At 53.4% G+C, this 22,562-nt stretch overlaps 2 protein-coding genes and 1 pseudogene across 4 annotated transcripts; 2 read left to right on the forward strand and 1 right to left on the reverse strand.

Annotated features, from left to right (window-relative positions):
* Positions 1 to 1,386: 1,386 nt before the first annotated feature.
* Positions 1,387 to 1,733, forward strand: LOC100739273 (small ribosomal subunit protein uS10 pseudogene; annotated as a pseudogene).
* A 2,667-nt stretch (positions 1,734 to 4,400) lies between these two features.
* On the reverse strand, positions 4,401 to 18,261 carry CCS (copper chaperone for superoxide dismutase). 3 transcript variants are annotated; one of them, XR_014836518.1, is made up of 9 exons: positions 18,160 to 18,261; positions 17,744 to 17,816; positions 11,367 to 11,504; positions 10,981 to 11,158; positions 10,345 to 10,405; positions 6,153 to 6,292; positions 4,958 to 5,035; positions 4,783 to 4,886; positions 4,401 to 4,698 (listed from the first exon to the last, which is right to left on the reverse strand). XR_014836518.1 is itself a non-coding variant. In NM_001001866.1 (8 exon segments), coding segments are annotated over 8 exon segments (825 nt in total). In that variant the 5' UTR covers positions 18,199 to 18,201; the 3' UTR covers positions 4,403 to 4,544.
* A 172-nt stretch (positions 18,262 to 18,433) lies between these two features.
* Positions 18,434 to 21,621, forward strand: CCDC87 (coiled-coil domain containing 87). Its single transcript, XM_003480670.5, has one exon. It carries the CDS (start codon positions 18,460 to 18,462, stop codon positions 21,031 to 21,033), a length of 2,574 nt encoding a protein of 857 aa, XP_003480718.3. The 5' UTR covers positions 18,434 to 18,459; the 3' UTR covers positions 21,034 to 21,621.
* The last annotated feature ends 941 nt before the right edge of the window (positions 21,622 to 22,562 follow it).

Below are 22,562 nucleotides of genomic sequence, written 5' to 3' on the forward strand. Positions count from 1 at the left end.
AATTCATCCCTTTATTATTTTATTATTTGTCTTTTTGTGGCCTTTCTTTTTTTTTTTTTTTTTTTTTTGAGGGCCACAACCATGGCATATGGAGGTTCCCAGGCTAGGGGTCTAATCGCAGCTACAGCTGCTGGCCTACATCTACCAGATCCTTAACCCACTGAGCAAGGCCAGGGATCGAACCCGCAACCTCATGGCTCCTAGTCGGATTCATTTCCTCTGCACCACGACGGGAACTCCCTTTTTTTCTTCTTTTTATGGCCAAACATGCAGCATATGAAAGTTCCCAGGCTAGGGGTCGAATCTGAGTTACAGCTGCTGGCCTACGCCCCAGACACGGCAACTCGGAATCTGAGCCAGATATGTGACCTACCCCGAAGCTTGTAGCAACACCAAATCCTTAACCCACCGAGTGAGGCCAGATATTGAACCCAAATCCTCAAGGACAGTACATCAGGTTGTTAACCCGCTGAGCCACCACGGGAGCTCCCAGGAAGTTTCTTTAGCTGTCCGCAGCTCTACAAACCCACAATGTGGAAGCCCAGGCAGAGCTGAGAATGGAATGCCAGAAGGGAAGACTCAGGGAGACGAGGTCAGAAGAGACAGGAGGTCCCAGGATGTGGGTTGTGAGGCTGGGGTCAGGCGCCACTGAGAAAGCGGTTGGAGAGGAAAGAAATTAAGTGGCAGCTGAGAGAACAGGAGGCAAAAGTCTGGGTCCCCCAAAGTGCAATGCAAAGACCGTAGGAGTTCCCTATACCTTTGAGCAATTCATGGAGGAACAGGTTTGTTTGTTTGTTTGTTTGTTTGTTTGTTTGGCTGTACCTTCAGCATGTGCCAGTTCCCAGGCCAGGGGATCGAACCTGCCCAACCTGCCCCACGGCGGTGATAACACCGTGGATCCTTAACTCCCTGCACCACTGGGGAACACCAGAAATTTTTCAACTGCTATGTATGTTCTTTTGCTTGTGTAATTCTATTAATGACAAACGACTCTTGCTTTTCATGCTTTACAATGAGAACCAATATAGACCTAGAGCCAGACACCCTGGTCTGAATCTAGACTCGGCCACGTCATTAGCTGTGTGATCTTGGGCGAGTTACATAACCATGCTGTGCTTCACTTTCCTCCTCGTAACATAGGATCATAACAGACCCTACCTTGTCGTACTATCACGTGGACGAAGTGGATTGCCGCATGTGAGATGTTCAGAATAGGGCCTGGCACTTAATCCTCATTATATAGGTGCTAGCTAATGTGATTAAATTTTCCTTTTTAAGTAAGCTTAAACGCAGTCATCACTGCAGCGGAGCCCCGGCCGCTGTCGGCTCCTGCTCCTGCCTCACTGTCTCAGAGGAACGAGTTGGTCAGGGAGCTGCACCGCAGCCATGGCCTTTAAAGACACCAAAAGACTCCCATGGACCCAGAGGTTACGATTCACGGGATTAGAATCACCGTCGCCAGACCCAACATGAGATCTTTGGAGCAGGTGTGCGCTGACCTGATCAGAGGCGCAAAGGAAAAGAATCTCAAAGTGAAAGGACCTGCCAAGACTCTGAGAATAACGACAAGGAGAACACCTTGTGGTGAAGGGTCCAAGACTTGGGGTCGTTTTCAGATGAGGATCCACAGGCGACGCATGGACCTGCCCAGTCCTTCTAAGGCTGTTGAGCAGATCCCGTCCGTCAGAACTGAACCAGGAGTCGAGGCTGAAGTCACCATCGCAGATGTTTAAGTCCCACTTTTAATAAATTGATACTCAGTTGTTTAAAAAAAAAAAAAGGAATTTAAAGGAGTTCCCTGGTGGCCTAGTGGTTAGGACATGGAGGTTTTACTGCTGTAGCTCAGGTTCAGTCCCTGATCTGGGAGCCGAGATTTTCACATCGAGTTGCTGCACACTGCCACACACAAAAAAAGTAAATTAGTTTGAGGAACAGTATCTGGTAAATGATAGTACAGATGGTTTGTGCACAGGGCAGAAGTTTACAAGTAACACAAAAATGCTTAAACGTGGGAGTTCCCGTTGTGGCGCAATGGAAACGAATCCGACCAGTATCCATGAGAACGTGGGTTGGATCCCTGGCCTCGCTCGGTGGGTTAAGGATCCACTGTTGCCATGAGCTGTGGTGTAGGTTGCAGACAGGGCTCATATCCCGTGATGCTGTGGCTGCGGCTGTGGCGTAAGCTGGCAGCTGTATCTCCAATTCGACCCCTAGCCTGGGAACCTCCATATGCCTCGTTCAACCCTAAAAAACAAAACAAACAAACAGAAAAGGCCTAAATTTGGCAAAAGTTTTCCAACTATTCTCCCTGGAGCCCCAGGGCTCTCAGGAAGCCCTTAGGGTTAAGCATCTTTGGCTGTAGTTCTGCTTCTGCTTTACAGATGGGGCATCAAGATATGTGAACAGTGTTCTGCAATTTAATTTATTTTATTTTTTCATTATGGCTGCACCTGCAGCATGTGGACGTTCCCAAGCCAGGGACTGAACCTGCACCCCAGCAACTACCCAAGCGGCTGCAGTGACAACTACAGGATCCTTAACCTGCTGTGCCACAGGAGAACTCCTCTTCTGCTGCAACTTCATTTTATTTTTATTTTTTGACCTGCAGTGTATGGAATTCCAGGGCCAGGGATCAGATCTGAGCCACATTTATGACCTCCACTGCAGCTGTGGCAACATCGGATCCTTAACCCACTGTGTCGGGCCGGGGATTGAACCTGTGTCCCGGCGCTCCAGAGATGCCGCCAATCCCATTGTGCCACAGTGAGGACTCCTGTTCTGCGATTTTAAAACGAAGTTGGCTGTACAGCAGAAATCGGCACAACACTATAAGTCAACTACACTTTAATTAAAAAATAAAAAAGATTTTTAACAAATCAAGTTGGAAAAACACACACTGAGGGTTTCGAAAAGAGAAAAGCTAATGGAGATGTTGATCCCTTAGGAGTAAAAGCAGACTGGTAGGGGAGGGTGAGCATTTAGCCACAAAAGGGTTAAATCCAGCTATAATTCCAGAGTGAAAATTGAGAGGTCAGGGGTTGGCTGAGGGCAGAGTCCAGGAGGAGTTCCTGCAATGATCCTGAGATGGAGAAGCACAGCTGGGGCCCGGGGCTTGAAAGGACTTGGTTCCCCAGGAATCAGGGGGAGCTGGAACGCAACCAGTGTAGGTTTGGCAAGAAAGAGCAGGACTAGAGGCAGAGCCAGCATCTTGAGGGGGAAACAGGCAGGGCCTGGGGAACGGGAGCCGGGCCAGGTGCACGAGCCAAGGCCATCTGACTATAAAACCACCCACCTGGTTCCAAGCAGGCAGCGTAAGGGGCAAAGTTTGTACTGTGCCAGCCCACCATGTCACAAAAGCAGCTTTGTCATGGATGAACAAGCTTGACACAGTCCAGTGGGGGGAGGGGGGCAAAACAGATGAGCGGGGAGCCCTAGAATTCCCAGCGCCCCCTCCCCCCACTGGTCCTTGGATACCAGCCACCCCTGTGAGAAGGGAGCTTGGCTGGGTCTGCCTCCAGGGGCCCCATTTGGCCTCAGAAGCACAGCTACTGCCTCCCTTGACTTACCACGTGCCAGGCCCTCTGCCAAGCACTTGATTTATTCAATTAAGAGTCTTTTACTTGTGAGTAAAGAAATCAACCCAAGCCAGATAGATTTTTTTTTTCTTTTTTTTTTTTACAGTGGGAGATGATGCTTTGGGCAGGTGGTGGGGCAATACAGGGCTGTCTCTTGACTCCCAGGTCAGGAGGTAGCTGGCCTCAGGAAAGGCCGGGAGCGTGGGCCCTGGAGCAACTGGAATTCTCCAACAACTTTTTTTTTTGGCTGTGCCTGCAGTATGCAGAATTTCCCAGGGCCAGGGACGGACCTTGCTCTGCAGCAGCGACCTGAACCACAGCAATGGTTTGACAATGCTGGGTCCTTAGCCCACTAAGCAACCCGGAAACTCCTCCAGCAACTCCTAGGTTCTCTCTGTGGGTTTGCCTCATTCCTGCTCCTCAGCAGACTGGCTTTTTCTGACATTCAGTCCATAAGGCAGGGAGAAGAGGGCCACCCACAGTTCCCATATTTCCATGTTCCAGATCCAACCTCACGGAGAAACTAAAGCTGCATCTGCTTTGATTTCTCCAGGAAAGCAAGGCCCTGCATGGCTCTGGTGTCCATTTTGGTCCCAACTGGACATGATGAAGGAAAGGGGACAGGCCACAAAGAGAGAGATGTCTGCTATGGCCCTGCAATGTGACCCTGAGAAGCATGTGGCCCTCGAGAGCTGGGTGAATTTGAAGCTAGTTTCGTTCGCCTCCAAAGCCAAGCACTGGCCCTAGACAGGAGAGCAGAGGCAGAGGGACTGCGCTCACGAAGCTGATTAAAGGACACGAGAGCACAGACAGAACACACAGTTCTATATGAAAATAATACTTTAATTTGCCAAGGGAAGATCAAGGCCACCTCCTGCACACTAGGTCTCCTGGCACTGGGCGAGCAGGGCCTCTCTCTGGAAGTGGACAGCGCTCGGCAGGGTGGACAGAGAGAGTGACAGGCTGTGCTCAGAGGTGGGAGGGGGGCTGGGCTGGTTCCTTCCGGCCCTCGCCAGCGATGGGCCGGCTTCGCTCCTCCCAGATGGTGAGGCCGTCGCAGGAGCAGATCTGCTTGGGGTTCTGGAAGAGGCCTGCGGAGCGAGCGATGATGCCACAGGCCAACCTGCGGAAGAGCACGCGGTGCAGGTGAGCACCTGCCTGGCCCCTCCCGGTCTCCGCGTGCACTGCCGGTGGGCAGAGCGCTCACCTCTCTCCCGAGTTCCCGGTGATCTTGGATAAGGGATGGCCACCCCGGCCCAGGTCGTCTTCTCCCTCATCGATGACCAGGCTTCGGCCAATCACATCCCACACCTTTGAGGGGAGATAACGGCCTCAGACAGTGGACCTGTTAGGAAAGGTCCCCACCTTCTTTCCCACCTCACCTTCAGCAGCTCATCCTCCATCCTGAAGACAGCCCGGCCATCAGCATCAGCACAGACATTCCCTAGGTCCCCGCGGTGCTGCAGTGAGACAGGGCCGGGGGGGGGGGCCGGGGTACAGCTGCTACCTTTTGGCTTCCCAGAATCTGATTCCCCTTCCCCAAAGTACCAGCATCCCGTGGGGACAGCCAGGTAGGATAAAGGCACAGCTCAGGCCACAAGGAAGGCAACTGGACTCTCCCTGCCTAGAACTAAAATTCTGGGTGGAATGACATGGAAAATAGCTGTGAGCCCCTTCCTAGGAAGCTGTGCCCACCTGACCAGGCTGCTTCTCCTACAAGGCGGCAGCCAGGGTGCATGCCAGACTAGGATCTAGCCTCGTTCCTGCTTCTTTCCAAGCCCAGTTCTCCAGCCTCCCACTGCCTCTGTGAGCCCCTGGCCGCTTACAGTTTCCTTGGGCCTGAGGTGGCCAAGCTTGGCTTCCTACCCTCAGAGACAGCTGACCTTTCCCTGCTGCTGGCCTCCGGGAATAGAGAGAAGAAACACAAGGGGCAAAGGGCATCTCCTGCCTCTAAGACCCGGCTCTGCCCACCTTCTCTCTTGAAGGTAATAAAAATGTCCTAAGGCAGCTACAGGGCACCTCCTGCATCAGACGCCCTCTGCCAGGTGGGGTGGGGGGCAGGCATATGCACGATATATGGTTAACCACCCTCGAGGGGGTCAGAGACAGTGGGGAGCCAGACCTGGGACAGACCACTGATTACAAAGCACAGGGTTAGCACAATAGCGAGTGGGTTTTCTGCCGATAAGACCCTACCAATGAGTCATGGAGACCCACATCTCGCTGTGTAAATAAACTGTCCCCAACCTGACACTTTGGGCAGAGGTAAGAGCCTATGCCAGTGTGGGCTGGTACACATGGCTTTGCTGCAAAGCACCGTCACAAAACATGTCACCACGTGATGGGGCTGACAACAAGCTGCAAGAAAAGCCACTCTTTTTCTTTTTCCCTCTTTTTAGGGCTGCACCCATGGCATATAGAAGTTCCCAGAAGAAGGGTCGAATTGGAGCTGCAGCTGCCGGCCTACGCCACAGTCACAGGCACAGCAACACCAGATCTGAACCACATCTGCAACCTACACCACAGCCTGCAGAAACCCTGTATCCTTAACCCACTGAGTGAAGCCAGGGATCGAACCTGTGTCCTCATGGATACTAGCAGGGTTCTCAATCTGTTGAGCCATGACAGGAACTCCCGAGCCACTCCGCTTTATCTTGTTCTCCTGAGGGACATCTGCTGCTTACACCTGGCACTTTGTGTGATGCCTGGTGTTGGGCCTTTTGCGGGAGAAAGATAAAGGGAGGGGAGGCTAGTTCCCACTGTGGCGCAGCAGGTTAATGGTCTGACTTGTCTCTGCAGTATTGCTGGTTCAATCCCCAGCCCGGCGCAGTGGGTTAAGGATCCAGTGTGGCTGCAGCTGTGGTGTCGGTTACAGGTGCAGCTCAGATTTAATCCCCAGAACTTCAAAATGCCACGGGTGCGGCTGAAAAAAGGAAAAAAAAAAAAAAAAAAAAAAAGGAAAGGGAGGTATTTCCAGGACTGGGCAGAGGGAGTGAGTGGCCTCGTGTGTGGCTCAGAGGAGTAACCTGGGGTGGCAGGGGGTCGGGAGGGGCAGCCTTTCTAGTCCCTCACCTGCCCACGGGTGGGAAGAACTGGGCCAGGTGACACTGAATGTCACACCAAGCAGCCATTGCAGGGTCTGTACCCTCGGGCACTGGGGGGCCAAGAAGCTTTCAGGCAGGGGCATGACAAGGAGCAGTTCCTCCAGTACAGTGTATTGGAGGGACTAGGGGAGAGAGGGGATGGAAGCTTAGAATCCAGTTAGGAGATGTGCAAAGGGACAGCCAGGCTTGGATGTGAGCTCCCACACTGAATTCACTTCCGTCTGGGCAAAACCAGAGGCAGAAATCCAAAAGGAATGTGTCGGTCATCCTGGCGGCCTGGACACACAGCTCTGGCTCAAGTCTTCCTCCATCCAAATCAAGGGCTTGGGTCCAACAGAGAGGGGCCCAAGCCAAGGGATAGGTGGCAAGGTGGCCTCTTGCACTTCAGAAGCTCCACTTCCTAAGAGGCCCAGGGCTGCCTGTTCCCAGACCTCCTTCTTGCCGGTTCAGGCCCCCAGGGCTCTGTCTCTGGAGCACCCTCTGCTGAGCCTCTGTTCCCACTCTGCCCTCTCCACCTGCCTGCTCAGCACCTTTCAAGGCTCAAGGAGGAAGACAGCTTCTAAGATGCACCCCCTGGGTTCACACCATGACACTCCACCACTTAGTGTGGGCCGGACCTGGCACCACCACCAAGATTAGCTTACAAGATAGTGTGACTTCAGGGAGTTCCCTGGTGGCGCAGTGGGTTAAGGACCCAGCATTGTCACCGCAGTGGCTTGGGTTGGCACGGATTCAATCCCTGGCCTGGGAACTTTCACATGCTTCAGGTGTAGCCAAAAAAAAAAAAAGGGTGGCTTCAGACTTGGATGTCCTTTCTCTCACTCACTTGCCCTGCGGGAAGCCAGCTGCTGGGCTGTGCGCTGCTCTAGGGAGAGGCCCACGTGGCAAAGGACAGAGGTCTCTGGCCAACAGCCAGATTTAGGAGGCCTGCCAAGAGCAACGTGCATGGGCGTGGAAGTGGGTCCTCCCCACATTGAGCCTTGAGAGACTCTCATCCAGGGGCCCCCAGCTAAGCTTTGCCCTGAAAACTGCCCCAACGAAAATGATATGACAAATCCTTGTTGTTTTAAACCCCAAAGTTTGGAGTCATCTGATTCTTATTTAGAGGTAACTGACACACAAATGCAAGCACGGCGCTGCAAGATGGACCCAACAGAAAGGCCTCCCCAGCTCTCGAGGGTCAGGGGATGGAGGTGAGGAGTAAGTAAAAACTTTTGACCATTAGAAACATGATGGAGGAGTTCCCATTGTGGCTCCGTGGGTTAAGAACCCAACCAGCATGAGGATGCGGGTTCAATCCCTGGCCTTGCTCAGAGGGTTAAGGATCTGGCATTGCCGCAAGCTGCAGTGTAGGTTGTGGATGCTGTGGCTATGGCACAGGCCTGCAGCTGCAGCTCTGATTTGACCTCTAGCCCAGAAACTCCCATATGCTGCAGGTGCACCTATATTAAAAAAGAAAAGAAAAAAGGAAAAGAAAAAAAAAAAGAAATGTGACAGAGCTATCAAAAGTTTAAAAAAAATCAGTTACATGAATTAAGAAACACATCACAATGCAATCCTGCTATATACCACTGGGAACTATATCTAGCGACTTGTGATGGAGCACGATGGAGGATAATGTGAGAAAAAGTGTGAGTGTGTGTGTGTGTGTGTGACTAGGTCACTCTGCTGTACAGTAGAAAACTGACAGAACACCATAAACCAACTATAATAGACAAAATAAAAATCATTATAAAAAAAAAAATAAGAAGAGACTCGGAAGGGAGTAGGGGTGAAAGAATAAACACTGACACCCAGAAAAAAAAAGAAAGAAACACATATCCTGCTCTCGTTTGTCTGCCCTGGTGCCGAATCTCCATGACAGGGAACACGAGGCGGGGACAGAATCAGGTGTGTGTGACACGGCGGCGTCAGGAAGCACCACACACATCCCTGAGCGAGGCGGGACCCGAGCCATTGCAGTGACAATGTCCTCCAGGAGGTCATCTAGGACAGTTTCAGGGTGACATTGAGACATCTTTAATGCCTCTCTAACATTTGCTAATCACTAGCAAAGATAATATAGCAGGCTGCAGTTCCTAGCAGGTCCTTGTTTTGGGTGGTTTTTTTTTTTTTTTTTTTGGCTGCTTAAGTTCCTGGGCCAGGGATTGAACCCTTACCAGCAACGACTAGAGACTAGAGCCCCTGCAGTGATAAAACCAGATCCTTAACCTGCTCCTACATTGAGGAGCACGAGGGAACTCCTACAATGATTTATTTTTACAAGGATTCTCCGCTTATGGCTAGAAGCAGTGGTTTTCTGTTCTCTGTTGCAATACTGAGTTTCTTGTTAGAAATAAATCTAGGGAGTTCCTGTCATGGCTCAGCGGAAATGAATCTGACTAGCATCCATGATGACACGGGTTCGACCCCTGGCCTCGCTCAGTAGTTTAAGGATCCGGTGTTGCCGTGAGCTGTGGGGTAGGTCACAGATACGGCTTGGGATCCCGCATTGCTGTGGCTGTGGCATAGGCCGGCGGCTACAGGTCCGATTCGACCCCTAGCCTGGGAACCTCCAGGTGCTGCAAGTGTAGCCCTGAAAGCAAAAAGAAAACAAAACAAACAAAACACAACACTGAGTAACTAAGAGAACAAGCAGTACTCAGAGAAGGCAAAAATCATCAAGGCGGCACGCGACTCGGCCGATGGGGAAACAATCTTCTGGTGTGAAATGACTCCAGGGTCAGGAGCTGCAGCTTCAGGGATGGGTGTGTGTGTGTGTGTGTGTGTGTGTGTGTGTGTGTGTGTCTGCAGTGTGCAGTGGCTTCACGTGGGGGATCTTAGTTCCTAGGCCAGGGACTGCCTAGGCTGCAGTGGTGAAAGTGCCAAATCCTAACAACCAGACCACCAGGGAACTCCCAGGGCTGGCCTTTTTTTTTTTTTTTTTTGGCTGCACCCAAGGCATTTGGAAGTTCCTGGGTCCATGCCACAGCAGGGACCCGAGCCATTGCAGTGACAATGCCGGATACTTAATCTGCTCAGCCACACAGGACTCCAGGATGGCCTTTTTCAGTTTAGGCAAAATGTTTAACTTCCCCACTATCACCTTCTCCAGGAAGCTTTCTCCCCCTGCCGTGCCCCTCGGGCTGCATCAGGTGCTTGCTCTGGGCCCCCAGGGCCTCCCTGCACTGCAACCAGCAAATTCTCCGTCGCCTCTCTCACCTAACTGGGAGTCTTTATTTATTTATTTTTTTTCAAGGCTGCACCTGCGGCATATGGAAGTTCCCGGACTGGGGGTTGAATTGGAGCTCCAGCTACCAGCCTATGCCATGGCCCCAGCAACACCAGACCCAAACCACATCTGAGACCTACACCGCAGCTCACCACGGCAACACCAGATCCTTAACCCACTGAGCGAGGCCAGGGATTGGACCCGCATCCTCGCAGACACTATGTTGGGTTCTTAACCCACTGAGCCACAACAGGAACTCCCCAGACCGTGAGTCTTAAGGGGCAGGCCTTGAACACAGAAAATGTCAATAAATGTTCCTAAAGTGAACAAAATAAAGTGAGGGAAACAGACCCACCAAAAAGGAATTGCATTCTCGGGACCCAAGAGCTGCCTGCCCTGCCTCTGAGACCCTGGGTCCCCTCTCAGCCCAAGGCTCACCCAGACCAACACTTACCCGGTCAGAGTCCTGGGGGCCCCCGTGAGACATCCCATCAGGGTTAAAGTGGTCCCCACAGCTAAGAAGAAAAGACAGCACGTGCGCAGTGAAACAACGGCTCACGGGCCAGGTGATCCAAACTCTTATTTGAGCTACATTTGCTCCATTCATTCATTCATCCATCCGTTCATTCAACAAACAGGCCCATTCTGTGCCAGGCTCTGGTTTGAGGGCACTAAGAATTGGTTATGGGACCTGGCCCTCAATAAGCTTCCAAGGGAGACAGAGATGAGTAAACAATTCATTGCATGACAGGGTGACACACACTGGGACATGGAGATCTGACCCCGCTCTGTCCAGGAGTCACCTGCCACCTTGGAGGCAGTAAGGCAGCTACGAGCAGGAGTGTCAAGGTCTGATTCTCGTTCAAATCCCCACTCTACCATGTACATGCTCCAGGGCCTTTTAACCAGCCATTTAACCTCTTGGAGCCTCAGTTTTCTCATCTGTAGACTGGGCCTTTGTATCAGCCCCTGAGGGTACATGAGAGGGCCAGATGTGAGAGTGTGTACAGGGCTGAGGACAGCCCCCTGCGCACAGTGGGTGCACCACTGGGGCGAGGATGATGCTATCAGGAGGTGACAGAGGACTTGCCTGTTGCAGTTCCTTGTGAGGTCCCCGAACTGATGGACGTGGAGTCCGTGCAGCCCAGGCTTCAGGCCATCAATGGTCCCCTCAATGAGGCAGCGTTCAGGGGTCAGCTGTAGGAAGCGCACTACCCCCTGCACAGGGCCAGAGCCCCCCAGAATGGCCACCGCGGCCTCCAGATTCTCTGTGGGGTATCAGACACCAGGGCTCACCACCTCACCCAGCCCCACCCCTTCATCTGCTTGGAAAGGGCACGGGGAGCCCCACCTAACTTACACATGGTCCCCAAACCGACCCCAAGCCAAAGCCCCCAAATCCTAGGGTTAGATCTGCATCACACCCAGGCCACTTCCTTCCCAGAGAGGCCAAGGCCAAGGCCACAGTGTACTCACGCCAACGGCCACTGCCCATGCCTTTGAGCACTGCCTGCCGCCCAGTGTCTTCTAGAAGGGCCTGCACCACCTGGCTGGGCAGGGTGGTCTGTACCAGGACCATCTGGTTCTCCAACTGTACCTCCACACTCTGGATACCTGGGAGAAGAGAGGGGGCAGAGGGCAGCACCTGTGGCCCGAAGCAAGTTCTGAAGCCGCCTTCTAGCTGTATATGGCACTTGACCCGTTTCTTTATAAATAAACTGGGGATAACGCCGCCTCGCCCCTGGGGATTGGTGAGTCCTTATTACATGCCAGGCATTATTTATAACTTTTGAAATATAGATTAATTCTTTTAAAAATGTTTTTTATAGGAGTTCCCATTGTAGCTGAGTGGATGAAGAACCCAACATACTATCCCAGAGGATGCGGGTTCCATCCCTGGCCTTGCTCAGTGAATTAAGAATCCAGTGTTGCACAAACTGTGGGTCGTTCACAGATGTGGCTCAGATCTGACGTTGCTCTGGCTGTGGCGTAGGCCAGCAGCTGCAGCTCTGGTTCAACCCCTAGCCCAGGAACTTACATAGGCTGCAGGTGCAGCCCAAAAAAGGAAAAAAAAAAATTAAATTCAAATTTTTTTTTTTTTGTCTTTTGTCTTTTTTGTTGTTGTTATTGTTGCTATTTCTTGGGCCGCTCCCGTGGCATATGGAGGTTCCCAGGCTAGGGGTCGAATCGGAGCTGTAGCCACCGGCCTACGCCAGAGCCACAGCAACGCGGGATCCGAGCCGCGTCTGCAACCTACACCACAGCTCACGGCAACGCCGGATCGTTAACCCACTGAGCAAGGGCAGGGACCGAACCCGCAACCTCATGGTTCCTAGTCGGATTCGTTAACCACTGCGCCACGACGGGAACTCCTCAAATGTTTTTATAGAAGTGGGCTATCAGGAGATCCCTGGCGGTGCAGTGGATTAAAGCATCGGCATTGTCACAGCTATGGCTCAGGTTGTTGCTGTGGCATGGGTTTGATCTCTGGCCTGGGAATTTCCACATGCCGTGGGCTTGGCCAGAAAAAAAAAAAAAAAAGTGGGCTATCAATGGCCACATTATTCATGGTAGTCAAAAGATGAAAACAACCCCAAAGTCCATCAACTGATGAATGGATAAATAAAATGAGCACCCATACAGTGAAATAGTATTCAGCCATAAAAAGGAATGAAGCAGTGATAATGCTACAGCATGGATGAAACTTGCAGACATTATGCTAATGAAAGCCACTCACAAAGACCACATATTAGATGACTTCGTTCTGGATGCAATGTCCAGAATCGGTAAATCTATAGAGCTAGGCAATAGATTAAGGAATAGGGGAATAAGGGGCTGATAGCTGAAGGGTGCAATTTGCTCAGGAGGTGATCAGATGTCACACTGATGGTGGAAAGGGATACACAGCTCTATGAGATCACGAAAGCCACTGCATTGTATACTTTAACGGATGGATTGTACGACGTGAATTATATCTCTATGAAGCTGGCGCACATGCAAAAGGGGGCTCTCACCATCGTCATGAAAGCTAACATTTACGGAGCAGGCACTGTGAGCTTTTTCTTCCTTTACCTGCGCTAACTCAAGAAACCTTGTGAGTTGGGCACTGTTATCCCCACATTACAGGTGAGAAAACTGAGGCACAGAGGAATTAGCCGCTTGCTCAAGTCACACTGCAGCAACCTGCAGGACCGGGACTCACCTGAGCACTTCTGCTGAACACAGGTCACCCTGAGAAGCAGCTCCCTGCCTCCAGGCTGGGGGGGGGGTGCTCCTCAGGGAGCTCACAGGCTAGGGGAGAACCCGGACTCCGCTTGGATTAACCCTCAGGCAGAGAAGGGAATAAGAGTCCCTGAGGTACACACTAGGAACCACAGCTGTCAGATTCCTTCCAGCTCCGGGCAAAAAGGGGAGGTGCTCCTGGGAGGAGGCGGCACCCAAGAGACCTGAATGTTAGGCCTGGGATTACAGATGGTCCCTCGGGCTGGCCTCCGGGTTGGCCTCCACACTGCTCAGTGATCCTGCTGGGGGAGGGGACAGAAGCCGTAAACCCATCTCCTCCACCCCCACCCCCGCCCCCCTGCAAGTACAGGGCAATTCTGTGAGAAGGAAAGCCTCCGAATAACCCAAATGCCAGTTGCTTCACACAGCCTTGGAGCCCCGAGTCCACCCAAGGTGCCTCTGGATGCGAGGGGGTGCAGGGAGGATGGCCTGAGCCTCTGGGGAATGCCCAGAGCTGTGGGCTCAGCGTCACACACATCTAGATGGTGATATTGTCCTTCTCTGGCAGGTGAGGACATGAGGCTGGAGGGTGACACAGCTGGCTTCAGATCACAAAGTTCAGAGGCCTTTCCAACTCCACAGCTAAGGCTTGGTCCTCTTGCCCCACAGGAAGTAGGACTGCGCCCCAGAAAACTGATTGTCTAAGGCTCCCAGGGCTCAAATAAGCATGCAGCATGAGGGACTCACTTGCCTCCTCAATCATGTCACAGATGTACAGTAAGCACCTGCCACACGCCCCGTTCCAGGCAGTGGGGATACAGCAGGAGAAAGCCAGCTTCCCCATAAAGCAGCCTGGGCTCCAGTGCAGGCACGCAGACAGACAGCAGTGCACGCAGAGGGAGGGTGGGAAAGTGCAAAGTGTGGTCAATGAAATGGGTCTTAGGGACCAACAGGGCGTGAGCCAAGGAGGCCAGCTGGTCAAGGAAGGTCCCTCTGAGCATTAAAGCAAAGGCCGAAAGGCAGCCAGGGAAGAGCATTCCAGCAGAAGGCACAGTTTGGGCAAAGACCTGGAGGCAGAAACAACATCTATTGCGTTTTTTTTTTTTTTCTTTTTTTCTTTTTTAATCTATTGCATTCTAAGAAGAGAAAGGACAGAGTGGCTGGAGCTGGAATAAAAAGAATAATAAGGAGTTCCCGTTGTGGCACAGCGGAAACGAACCTGACTAGGAACCATGAGGTTGCGGGTTTGATCCCTGGTCTCGCTCAGTGGGTTCAGGATCCAGCATTGTCATGAGCTGTGGTATAGGTCACAGACACAGCTCAGATCTGGTGTTGCTGTGGCTCTGGCATAGGCCGGCAGCTGTAGCCCTGCTTCAACCCCTAGCCTGGAACCTCCGTATGTCGCAGGTGCAGCCCTAAAAAGACAAAAGACAAAAAAAAAGAAGAAGAAGACATAAAGTTGTAAGCGGAGACCAATCAAGCCCAGTCCTGCAGGAAACAGGAAAGAATCTGAATTTATTTATTTATTTTGGCTGTGCCTGTGGCATACAAAAGTTCCCAGGCCAGGGATTGAACCCGAGCCACTGCAGTGACAATGCCGAGTCCTTAACTGCTAGGCCACCCGGGAATCCCGGGAATTTGATGTTAATGCAAGGGGAGGCCACAGAGTACAGCGGTTGAGGGTGTGGGCTCCGGAGTTGAAATCCTGAATCTGCCACACACTAGCTGTGCGGTCTGAGACAACTTACTCAACCTCTCTGTTGAATTTTCTTTTTCTTTTTTTTTTTTTTTTTTGTCTTTTTTTGCTATTTCTTGGGCCGCTCCAGTGGCATATGGAGGTTTCCAGGCTAGGGGTCCAGTCGGAGCCGTAGCCACCGGCCTACATCAGAGCCACAGCAACGCGGGATCCGAGCCGCGTCTGCAACCTACACCACAGCTCACGGCAACGCTGGATCGTTAACCCGCTGAGCAAGGGCAGGGATCAAACCCGCAACCTCATGGCTCCTAGTCGGATTTGTTAACCACTGCGCCACGACGGGAACTCCGAGTTTTCTTTTCAGTTTCTTCATCTGCAAATGGAGGTACCAATACTACCTACTTCAGAGGGCTATGGAAGGCCTAAATGAGCATCTCACGTAGAGCGCCTAGAACAGTGCCTGACCCACGGGAAGCTCTTAAACATTCCTACTTTTAGAAGACTTTAAGCAGGGCAGTGACAATATCTGATGTACGATTTTAAATATCGCTCTGGCTTTTATGTGCAAAAGCTATTAGAGGGGGCAACAGAGGCAACAGGGAGCCCAGAGATGAGGTTCTCCTTAGGTATGGGAGAAGTGAAGTGGCTTGGATAGGTGTGAAGACCAAAGCAGGGAAAAAGACACAGCAGCCAAGACTTCCTGATGGACTGGCTTTGGCACAGGTGGGTTCCTGCTCTGCACTGGGGTCTCCTAAGAAGAGCTGCTTCTCTGCAGCTAAAGTGTGAAGGCTCCAGTGAGCAGCTCCTTGTTAACGCTGCATTTCCTGAGCCCTTGACATGAGTCTGAACCAGGAAGACTGGCTCCCCAGGTGAGCGGCCGTTTGGTTGGGCAGGTGTGGAGTGTGGCCAGGCCAGTATCTGTTTAGTTCAGAGCCCAGAGAGGGAGAAAAGATAAAACCGCATGGTTCTAGGGTGGGTGATAAAGGCTCAAGGAAGGGAGCGTTGGGGCTGGGAAGTCCTCCCACTTACCCGTAGGAGGAGAGCAGAGCCCTCGTCCCCAAAGCCCCGGCCTCCCGGAGAAGGCAAATCAACCCGCCTCCATCCCTATCTCCTCCCTATCTCTTTCTCTATCTCTATCCCTATCTCTCCATCTAACTCTATCCCGCCTCCTCTCTCACCTTCTCTCTCTCCCCCCACCCCACCCCGGACACTACAACTTCCCCGTCAGCCCATGAGAAAGCCAAGCTGATTCCAGTTACCCAGGCCCCAAAATGTAGAGTCACCAGAAGTCTACCTGGTTCCTAGGAAACCTGCTGAGAAAACTGCCCCAGGCTCTGGTTTTTGTGGTTTTTTTAGGGCCACATGTGCATACAGAGCTTCCCAGACTAGGGATCGAATCGGACCTGTAGCCGCTGGCCGACACCACAGCCACAGCAACGTGGGGAGCAGCGTCTGAGACCTCCACACAGCTCATAGTGATGCCAGATCCTGAACCCACGGAGAGAGGCCAGGGATCGAACCCGCATCCTCATGGATGCTAGTCAGGTTCATTACCACTGAGCCACTATGGAACTCCAACTTTGCCCACTTAAACGCTGAAGAAACAGAGGCACAAAAAATCATATGCATGAGGTCTTGGTGCCATTAAGTGGCAAAGAGGGGATTTGAACCCAAAACAGTCTGACTTTGGAGCACACGCCGCCTAATACTGATGACACACTGCCGCCTCGCACAGAGCCAAGTGCCACCGCTGTCCTCAGAGCCCATCACATCTCATCTCCTGCTCTTCACAGCACAAAGCCTGTGTGTTCATCTTCCCTGAGGGCAGGGGCTGTGCCTGAAACACCTGTCAACCCTCCTCCCTTAGAAGCCCCCAGTATCTGGTCTATACCTGCTGAAGGACTAGATAAATCTTTTTTTTTTTTTTTTGTATTTTTGCCATTTCTTGGGCCACTCCCATGGCATATGGAGATTCCCAGGCTAGGGGTCGAATCGGAGCTGTAGCCGCCAGCCTACACCAGAGACACAGCAACGCGGATCCGAGCCGCATCTGCGACCTACACCACAGCTCACGGCAACGCCGGATCCTTAACCCACTGAGCAAGGGCAGGGACAGAACCCACAACCTCATGGTTCCTAGTTGGATTCGTTAACCACTGAGCCACGATGGGAGCTCCAGGACTGGATAAATCTTTAAGAGAATCAAAGGCAGGCAGTTTCCAGGGCCATGCTGGTGGCTCTGCCTTCACAGATCTTTCCAACTGTGCCAAGTAGACACCAGACCAGTTAGCTGGCTTTTAAGAATCAGAGCCACCTGGAATGGAACATGGCCAGGGCAGCTGTTTACTCTGTCAAGAACTCGCTGTTGGAGTTCCTGTCGTGACTCAGCAGAAACGAATCTGACTGGCATCCTTAGGGACAAAGGTTCGATCCATGGCCTCGATCAGTGGGTTGAGGATCCAGTGTTGTCATGGGCTGTGGTATAGGTTGCAGATCTGGTGTTGCTATGGCTGTGGTTGTGGTGTAGGCTACAGCTCCAATTCGACCCCTACCCTTGCATGGGGACCTCCATATGCCGCAGGTGCAGCCCACAAAAGGAAAAAAAAAAAAAAAATCACGCTGTTTCTCAAACAAGAACTGCCTGTTTTCCAGGGAACATCCCCTGCAGGGGGCTATGCTCTGTCTACCTCCTCACTCTCCAGGTACCTGAGGTTTAAGACACCAGTGGGGCAGCCAATTAGAGGCAGTAGAAGAATCTGGCTGGGCAAGCCTGAGCCCTGCACTCCAGCCTCCGCCTCTGGTTCTCTGAAAACACTCTCTCCCCAGGCTTCAATTTCTGTATCTGTAAATGGGAGTAGGGTTGGTCTAAGAGAGCTTCCTGTCCCTCCCAGAGGCCTCCAGACTGGAAGAAAAGTTTTTCGGATCTGGCTCTTACCAGCCACCCCTTGCAGGCTCCTGCTCACCGCGTCCACACAGCTCTGACAGGTCATCTGCACCGCGAACTCTAACTGCAAAGGTAGCAGGAACGGGTCGATAAGAGCTGGGAAATTCCTTCTTGCGTGATTTTGTTTCACTATCTCCCCTATGACCACCCCCAAAGGCCTGGAGTAACGGCGCCCCACGTGATTCCTCCTCAAGCTCCTTCATTATCACTCACGATCATTTCAGGACCAACACCCACCCCCCAACATTAACGCCAAGGGCTCTGTTGGTCTCACATTCCAGTTTCGAGCTGGGGCCCCAGGCCCCAACCCAGGCGTCCGCTCCTTCCCCCATTCTCAAGTTAACGATCACCCCAGACGCCGAGGCTCTGTGCTCTGCGAGGTCCCCACACGAGGCCTCGACCCTCACCATGCAGGCAGTCTCGCGGTCCCTCGAGTCCGATGCCATCCTGGACCCAGGCACCTGCCGAAGGACCCGTTCTGTCCGGGTCGGCAGGCACCAACCCAGAACAGCGCCGCGGGGAGGCGGAGCCCGGGAAGACGCTCCTCGCCCCGCCTCCTGGTGCGCACGCAAACAAGGCACCGCGCCTCCCCACCCACCACCAGGCTGCGGCGGGCATGGGCCGCGCAGGCGCACTTGGGCATCCGGGCCATCGTTGCCTCAGCAACCGCCAGCTCCGCCTGCCGGGCCCGGGATGCCAGCCCTGAGATGGAGCCCAATAAGCCGGAGCCAGAGCTCCAGAGGTTTTACCACCAGTTGCTGCGTCCGCTGTCGCTCTTCCCCCGCAGGGCGACGCACACAGAGTCTGAGAAGCGCCTCCCGAAGGAGGTCCCCATGCTGCTGCCCCTGCCCGTCTCCCGACTGACCGTGGCGTCCCTCTGCCGCCAGGTAACGGAGCGGCTGGCCAGCAGCGGGCTGGAGGCGCGCGCGCCTGCGAAGGTACGACTCTGTTTCACCCAGGTCATCCTGGACGAGCTAAAATGCAGCTGGCAGGAGCCCCCCGCGGAACCTGGTCTGAGCCACTTGGACAATCAGAGGCTGCGGAAGCGGCTCCTGGTCTACGTGCTGCTCAGCAGCGAGCTGCTCTTCGTACGCTCCCTGCACCTTCAGAAGATGCTGTCGACACCTGCAAGTGTCTTCACTGAATCAGCCACGCTCACCCGGTTGGCCGCCAGCCTCGCCAGGGAATGCACAATCTTCCTCACCAGCCCCGACGTCTACCGTGGGCTGCTCGCTGACTTCCGCGCCCTGTTGAAGGAAGAGCAGGCCCAAGCCCGCAGGTCCAGGCTGCGCCCGGGCGGCTCCCCTGAGGCTTTCAGGCTCTGCCCTATCCCGTGGTATGAGAGCCCTAGCTTTGCCCAAGTGCCGAATTTCAACCTCAGCCTGAACGATCTCATCCAGCTCAGCCGCCCGCGAGAGTCTGTCAGTGAGCCTGAACTGGATCCGGTAAAGGAACTGAAGTCCATTCCCCAGCTGAAGAAGAGGAAGCCTCTCCGCTGGCTGTCCTCCGTGCAGAAGAAGAGAGAAAGCAACTTGGGTTCTCCACAGCCTGCGTCCCTGCCTGCGTGCTCTGCGGCTCCCCCCAGCCGGACTCCCGCCCCCTCCCACTTGCCCCTCTCCTTCCAGCTCCAGAGGGGCCAGTCCTTGCCCTCCCTACGTGAGGGCTGGAAGCTAGCAGATGAGTTGGGTCTTCCTCCGCCCTCTCCTCGACCCTTAACCCCGCTGGTCCTGGTTGCAGAGAGCAAACCTGAGCTGGCAGGGGACACAGTGGCTGAGGACCTGAAGCAGATAATGAGGAACATGGAATTGCATCGGACCCGCTGCTCACTGGTGGACTCAGGCCTGCCCCCGCTCCTGGGGGCCCTGACCTACCGCCCTCGCCCAGGACACCACATGGAAGAGCTGCAGAGAATGTTGAAGGGTCTGGAGGAGAATGAAGCGGCTGGGCAGCGCCCCCCCACGCCCCCTCCACTTGAAGCACAACCGGTGACTGTTACTTTGAAGCTAAGAAATCAGGTGGTCCAGGCAGCCGCTGTACAGGTCTCGGGGCGAAACTTTGTGGATTCCTTCCACGTTGACGGGGCCGGAGTCTTGTACAACCACTTGACTGGCGAGCTGGAACCCAGACTTGTCGAGGAAATGGATGTGGACCTCTCTGTCGGCAGTAGCATCAGGGAGATTTACAAGGAGCTGATGAGCCGTGTCTCCAAAGACCACTTCTCTTTCGACCAGGGGCCCCTGGTGGAGCCTGCAGCCATTCAAGACTGGTCGGCCTTCCTGTCCTCAGCCTTTCTAAATCAAGAAAAACAGCGTCGCAGCATCAACACCGAGCTGGCTGGGCTTTATCCCCAGGGAGCCAACACCTTACAGCACCCCCCGGATAAGATGGCCTCCCTCCTGTCACTGCAAGCAGGAAAGAGCTGGGAGAAGCGGTCCCACGGGGCCTTGTGGATGAACTGGTGGAAAACCGCTTTGTCTGTGGACGACTACTTCAGGTATCTCGCCAACCAGGAGACAGATTTCCTCCATGTCATCTTCCACATGTATGAAGAGGAGGTTCCTGCGGAGCCCGTGACCCCTGTGCAAGAGACCCTAAAGATCCAGCTCCCGCCTCCCTTGCTGGAAGAGGACGAACCAGACTTTGTGCCAGGAGAGTGGGATTGGAACACGGTGCTGGCGCACAGGCTAGGACCTAAGAAGAACAACCTGCTGGAAGACTCTCACAAGATCCTGAGCCTGCAGAAGCGTCTGGAGCGGCTGTGGTCCATGCTTGAGGTCCGCGACAAGGACCGGCTGGACATGGCCGTCAAGTACAGCTCCAACGCCCGTCTCAGGCAGCTGCCGTCCCTGGTGAGTGCCTGGGAGCGGGCCTTGCAGCCCATTCAGCTGCGGGAGATCTTGCTCGGGAGACTGGAGTGGTTTGAGCGACAAGCCTCCGACCCTAACCGCTTCTTCCAAAAGACTGCCACGGGCCTGAGTCGCTTCCTGGAGGAGAGTCAGATCCGCAGCCATCTCCACAGGAAGCTCCGTCTAGTGGAGGCTCCTTTGGTTCCGCTCCTGGAGGAGATCGAGTCAGTCTTTGGCGAGCCAGTGACCTTCAAGGGGCGCCGCTACCTGGACAAGATGAAGCAGGACAAAGTGGAGATGCTCTACTGGCTGCAGCAGTGGCGGCGGCTCCGCCACCTGGTCCGGGCCAGGAGGGCCCCCCACCCACCCACCCTGTCCAGGAAGCTCAGCAGCCAGTCTCTACCAGTCCCTGGGAACACTCCCAATGCCCTTTGACCAGGCCAGGTGCCCTCAGAACCCGCCCTCACCGCCATCCACCCAGCAGCTCATCCGGGGCCTCTTGACGGCTTTGAAAGAAACGCTGTCTGGGAGTGCAGGGTTCTGAAAAACGGTACCTCCAACCACCAAGGGACTGAAACTAACACTTTCTTTTGACCATGAAGTTCTCAGAAAAGAAGCCCCAAGCCCAGTATTCTCATTTCTTCCAAGCTCTGCACAGTACAGCCCAAATCTCATATTTGCAGACGAACTGAGACGTCCCTTGGAGTTCCTTGCAATGGGAAATGTCAGACAGATGCAAACCATCCCCTTTGGAACACCCCACCTCAATCTAGCACACTGCACTTGATTGGCGAATTCGGGCCCCAGACCCAGAGGCTTTATGGCATATAAGAGCAGTGCTCTGGAGTTAGTCCATGTGAGTTTAAATCCTGGCTGTGTAACTTTAGGCAAGCTACCTAACTGTTCTGCATCTGGCCCTTCCTCCATCCAATGGAGAGGTTGGGTCCAGCTCGTCCCTCCTTCCAGTTCCAGCAGCCTGTTGGTAGAGCTAAAGTTTTTCATTAAATTTGTATCAGTTCGGGAGTTGCCGCTGTGGCTCAGTGGTTCACGAATCCAACTAGGAACCATGAGGTTGCGGGTTCGATCCCTGGCCTCGCCCAGTGGGTTAGGGATCCTGTGTTGGCTGTGAGCTGTGGTGTAGGTCACAGATGCGGCTCGGATCCCAAGTTGCTGTGGCTCTGGCGCAGGCTGGCGGCTACAGCTCCGATTAGACCCCTAGCCCAAGAAATGGCAAAAAGTCAAAAAAAAAAAAAATTGTATCAGTTCATACAAGCACATGGTTCGCAAAGTATGCGAAGGTCTTACCATCCTAACCTCCAGGATCTCAGCTCTCCTCCTTGTAGGAAACGCCTGTTCCCAGTTTCTCGAGTGTCTTTCTGTTTCCTTGGGTGGCAAATATTGAGCACCTGCTAGGTGTTCATGTTTGGTCTTTTGTCACCAAACAAACCAAAGGCCCCTGCCTTTACTGCAGAGTTTACATTCTACTGGAGGGAAACAGACCATAAACACAGTACCTGAGCACACGAATAACCCTTAGAGGGTTATAAGCACCGTGGAAGAAAGAAAAAGCAGAGGGAAAAAGGGCGAAGGAGGGGAGTTCTCTTGTGGCACAGCGGGTTGAGGACCTGGCATCTTCACTGCCGTGGCATGGGTTCGATCCCTGACAGGGAACGTCCACATCCCAGGGGCATGGCCAAAAAAATTAAAAATAAAACGGTGACGGAGATAGTTTTTTAGGGTAGTCCTCTGCAGGCTTCACTAGGAAGGGGAGATCTGAGCAAAGGCTTGAAGGAGGGGAGGAGGGAGCGGGGGGCGTCTGGGACGGCAACTTTCCTGACAGCGATCGTGACGCCTAAGGCAGGCGGGTGTCTGGGATGTCCAGAAAAGCAAGGTGGCCAGTGCGGGCGGAGCAGAGCCAGCAGGAGAGAGGGGTCGGAGGGTCCTGACAAGGTGCTAAGGGGCAG

The sequence above is a fragment of the Sus scrofa genome, chromosome 2, assembly GCF_054392235.1.
Source record: "Sus scrofa isolate SSC_HxYL_T2T_F1_AM1 chromosome 2, Sscrofa_HxYL_maternal_Yorkshire_Landrace_v2.0, whole genome shotgun sequence".
NCBI lineage: Eukaryota > Metazoa > Chordata > Mammalia > Artiodactyla > Suidae > Sus > Sus scrofa.

Excerpts from the sequence above, each read along its gene's own strand:
- CCDC87 (XM_003480670.5), top strand. The coding sequence starts at position 18,460 with ATGGAGCCCAATAAGCCGGAGCCAGAGCTCCAGAGGTTTTACCACCAG.
- CCS (XM_085009750.1), bottom strand. The coding sequence starts at position 18,198 with ATGGCATCGGACTCGAGGGACCGCGAGACTGCCTGCATG. Across the intron at positions 11,159-11,366 it reads CATGGGCAGTGGCCGTTGGC|AGAATCTGGAGGCCGCGGTG; the intron begins GTGAGTACACTG and ends GATACCCCACAG. Across the intron at positions 4,699-4,782 it reads ACCGGGAACTCGGGAGAGAG|GTTGGCCTGTGGCATCATCG; the intron begins GTGAGCGCTCTG and ends GCTCTTCCGCAG.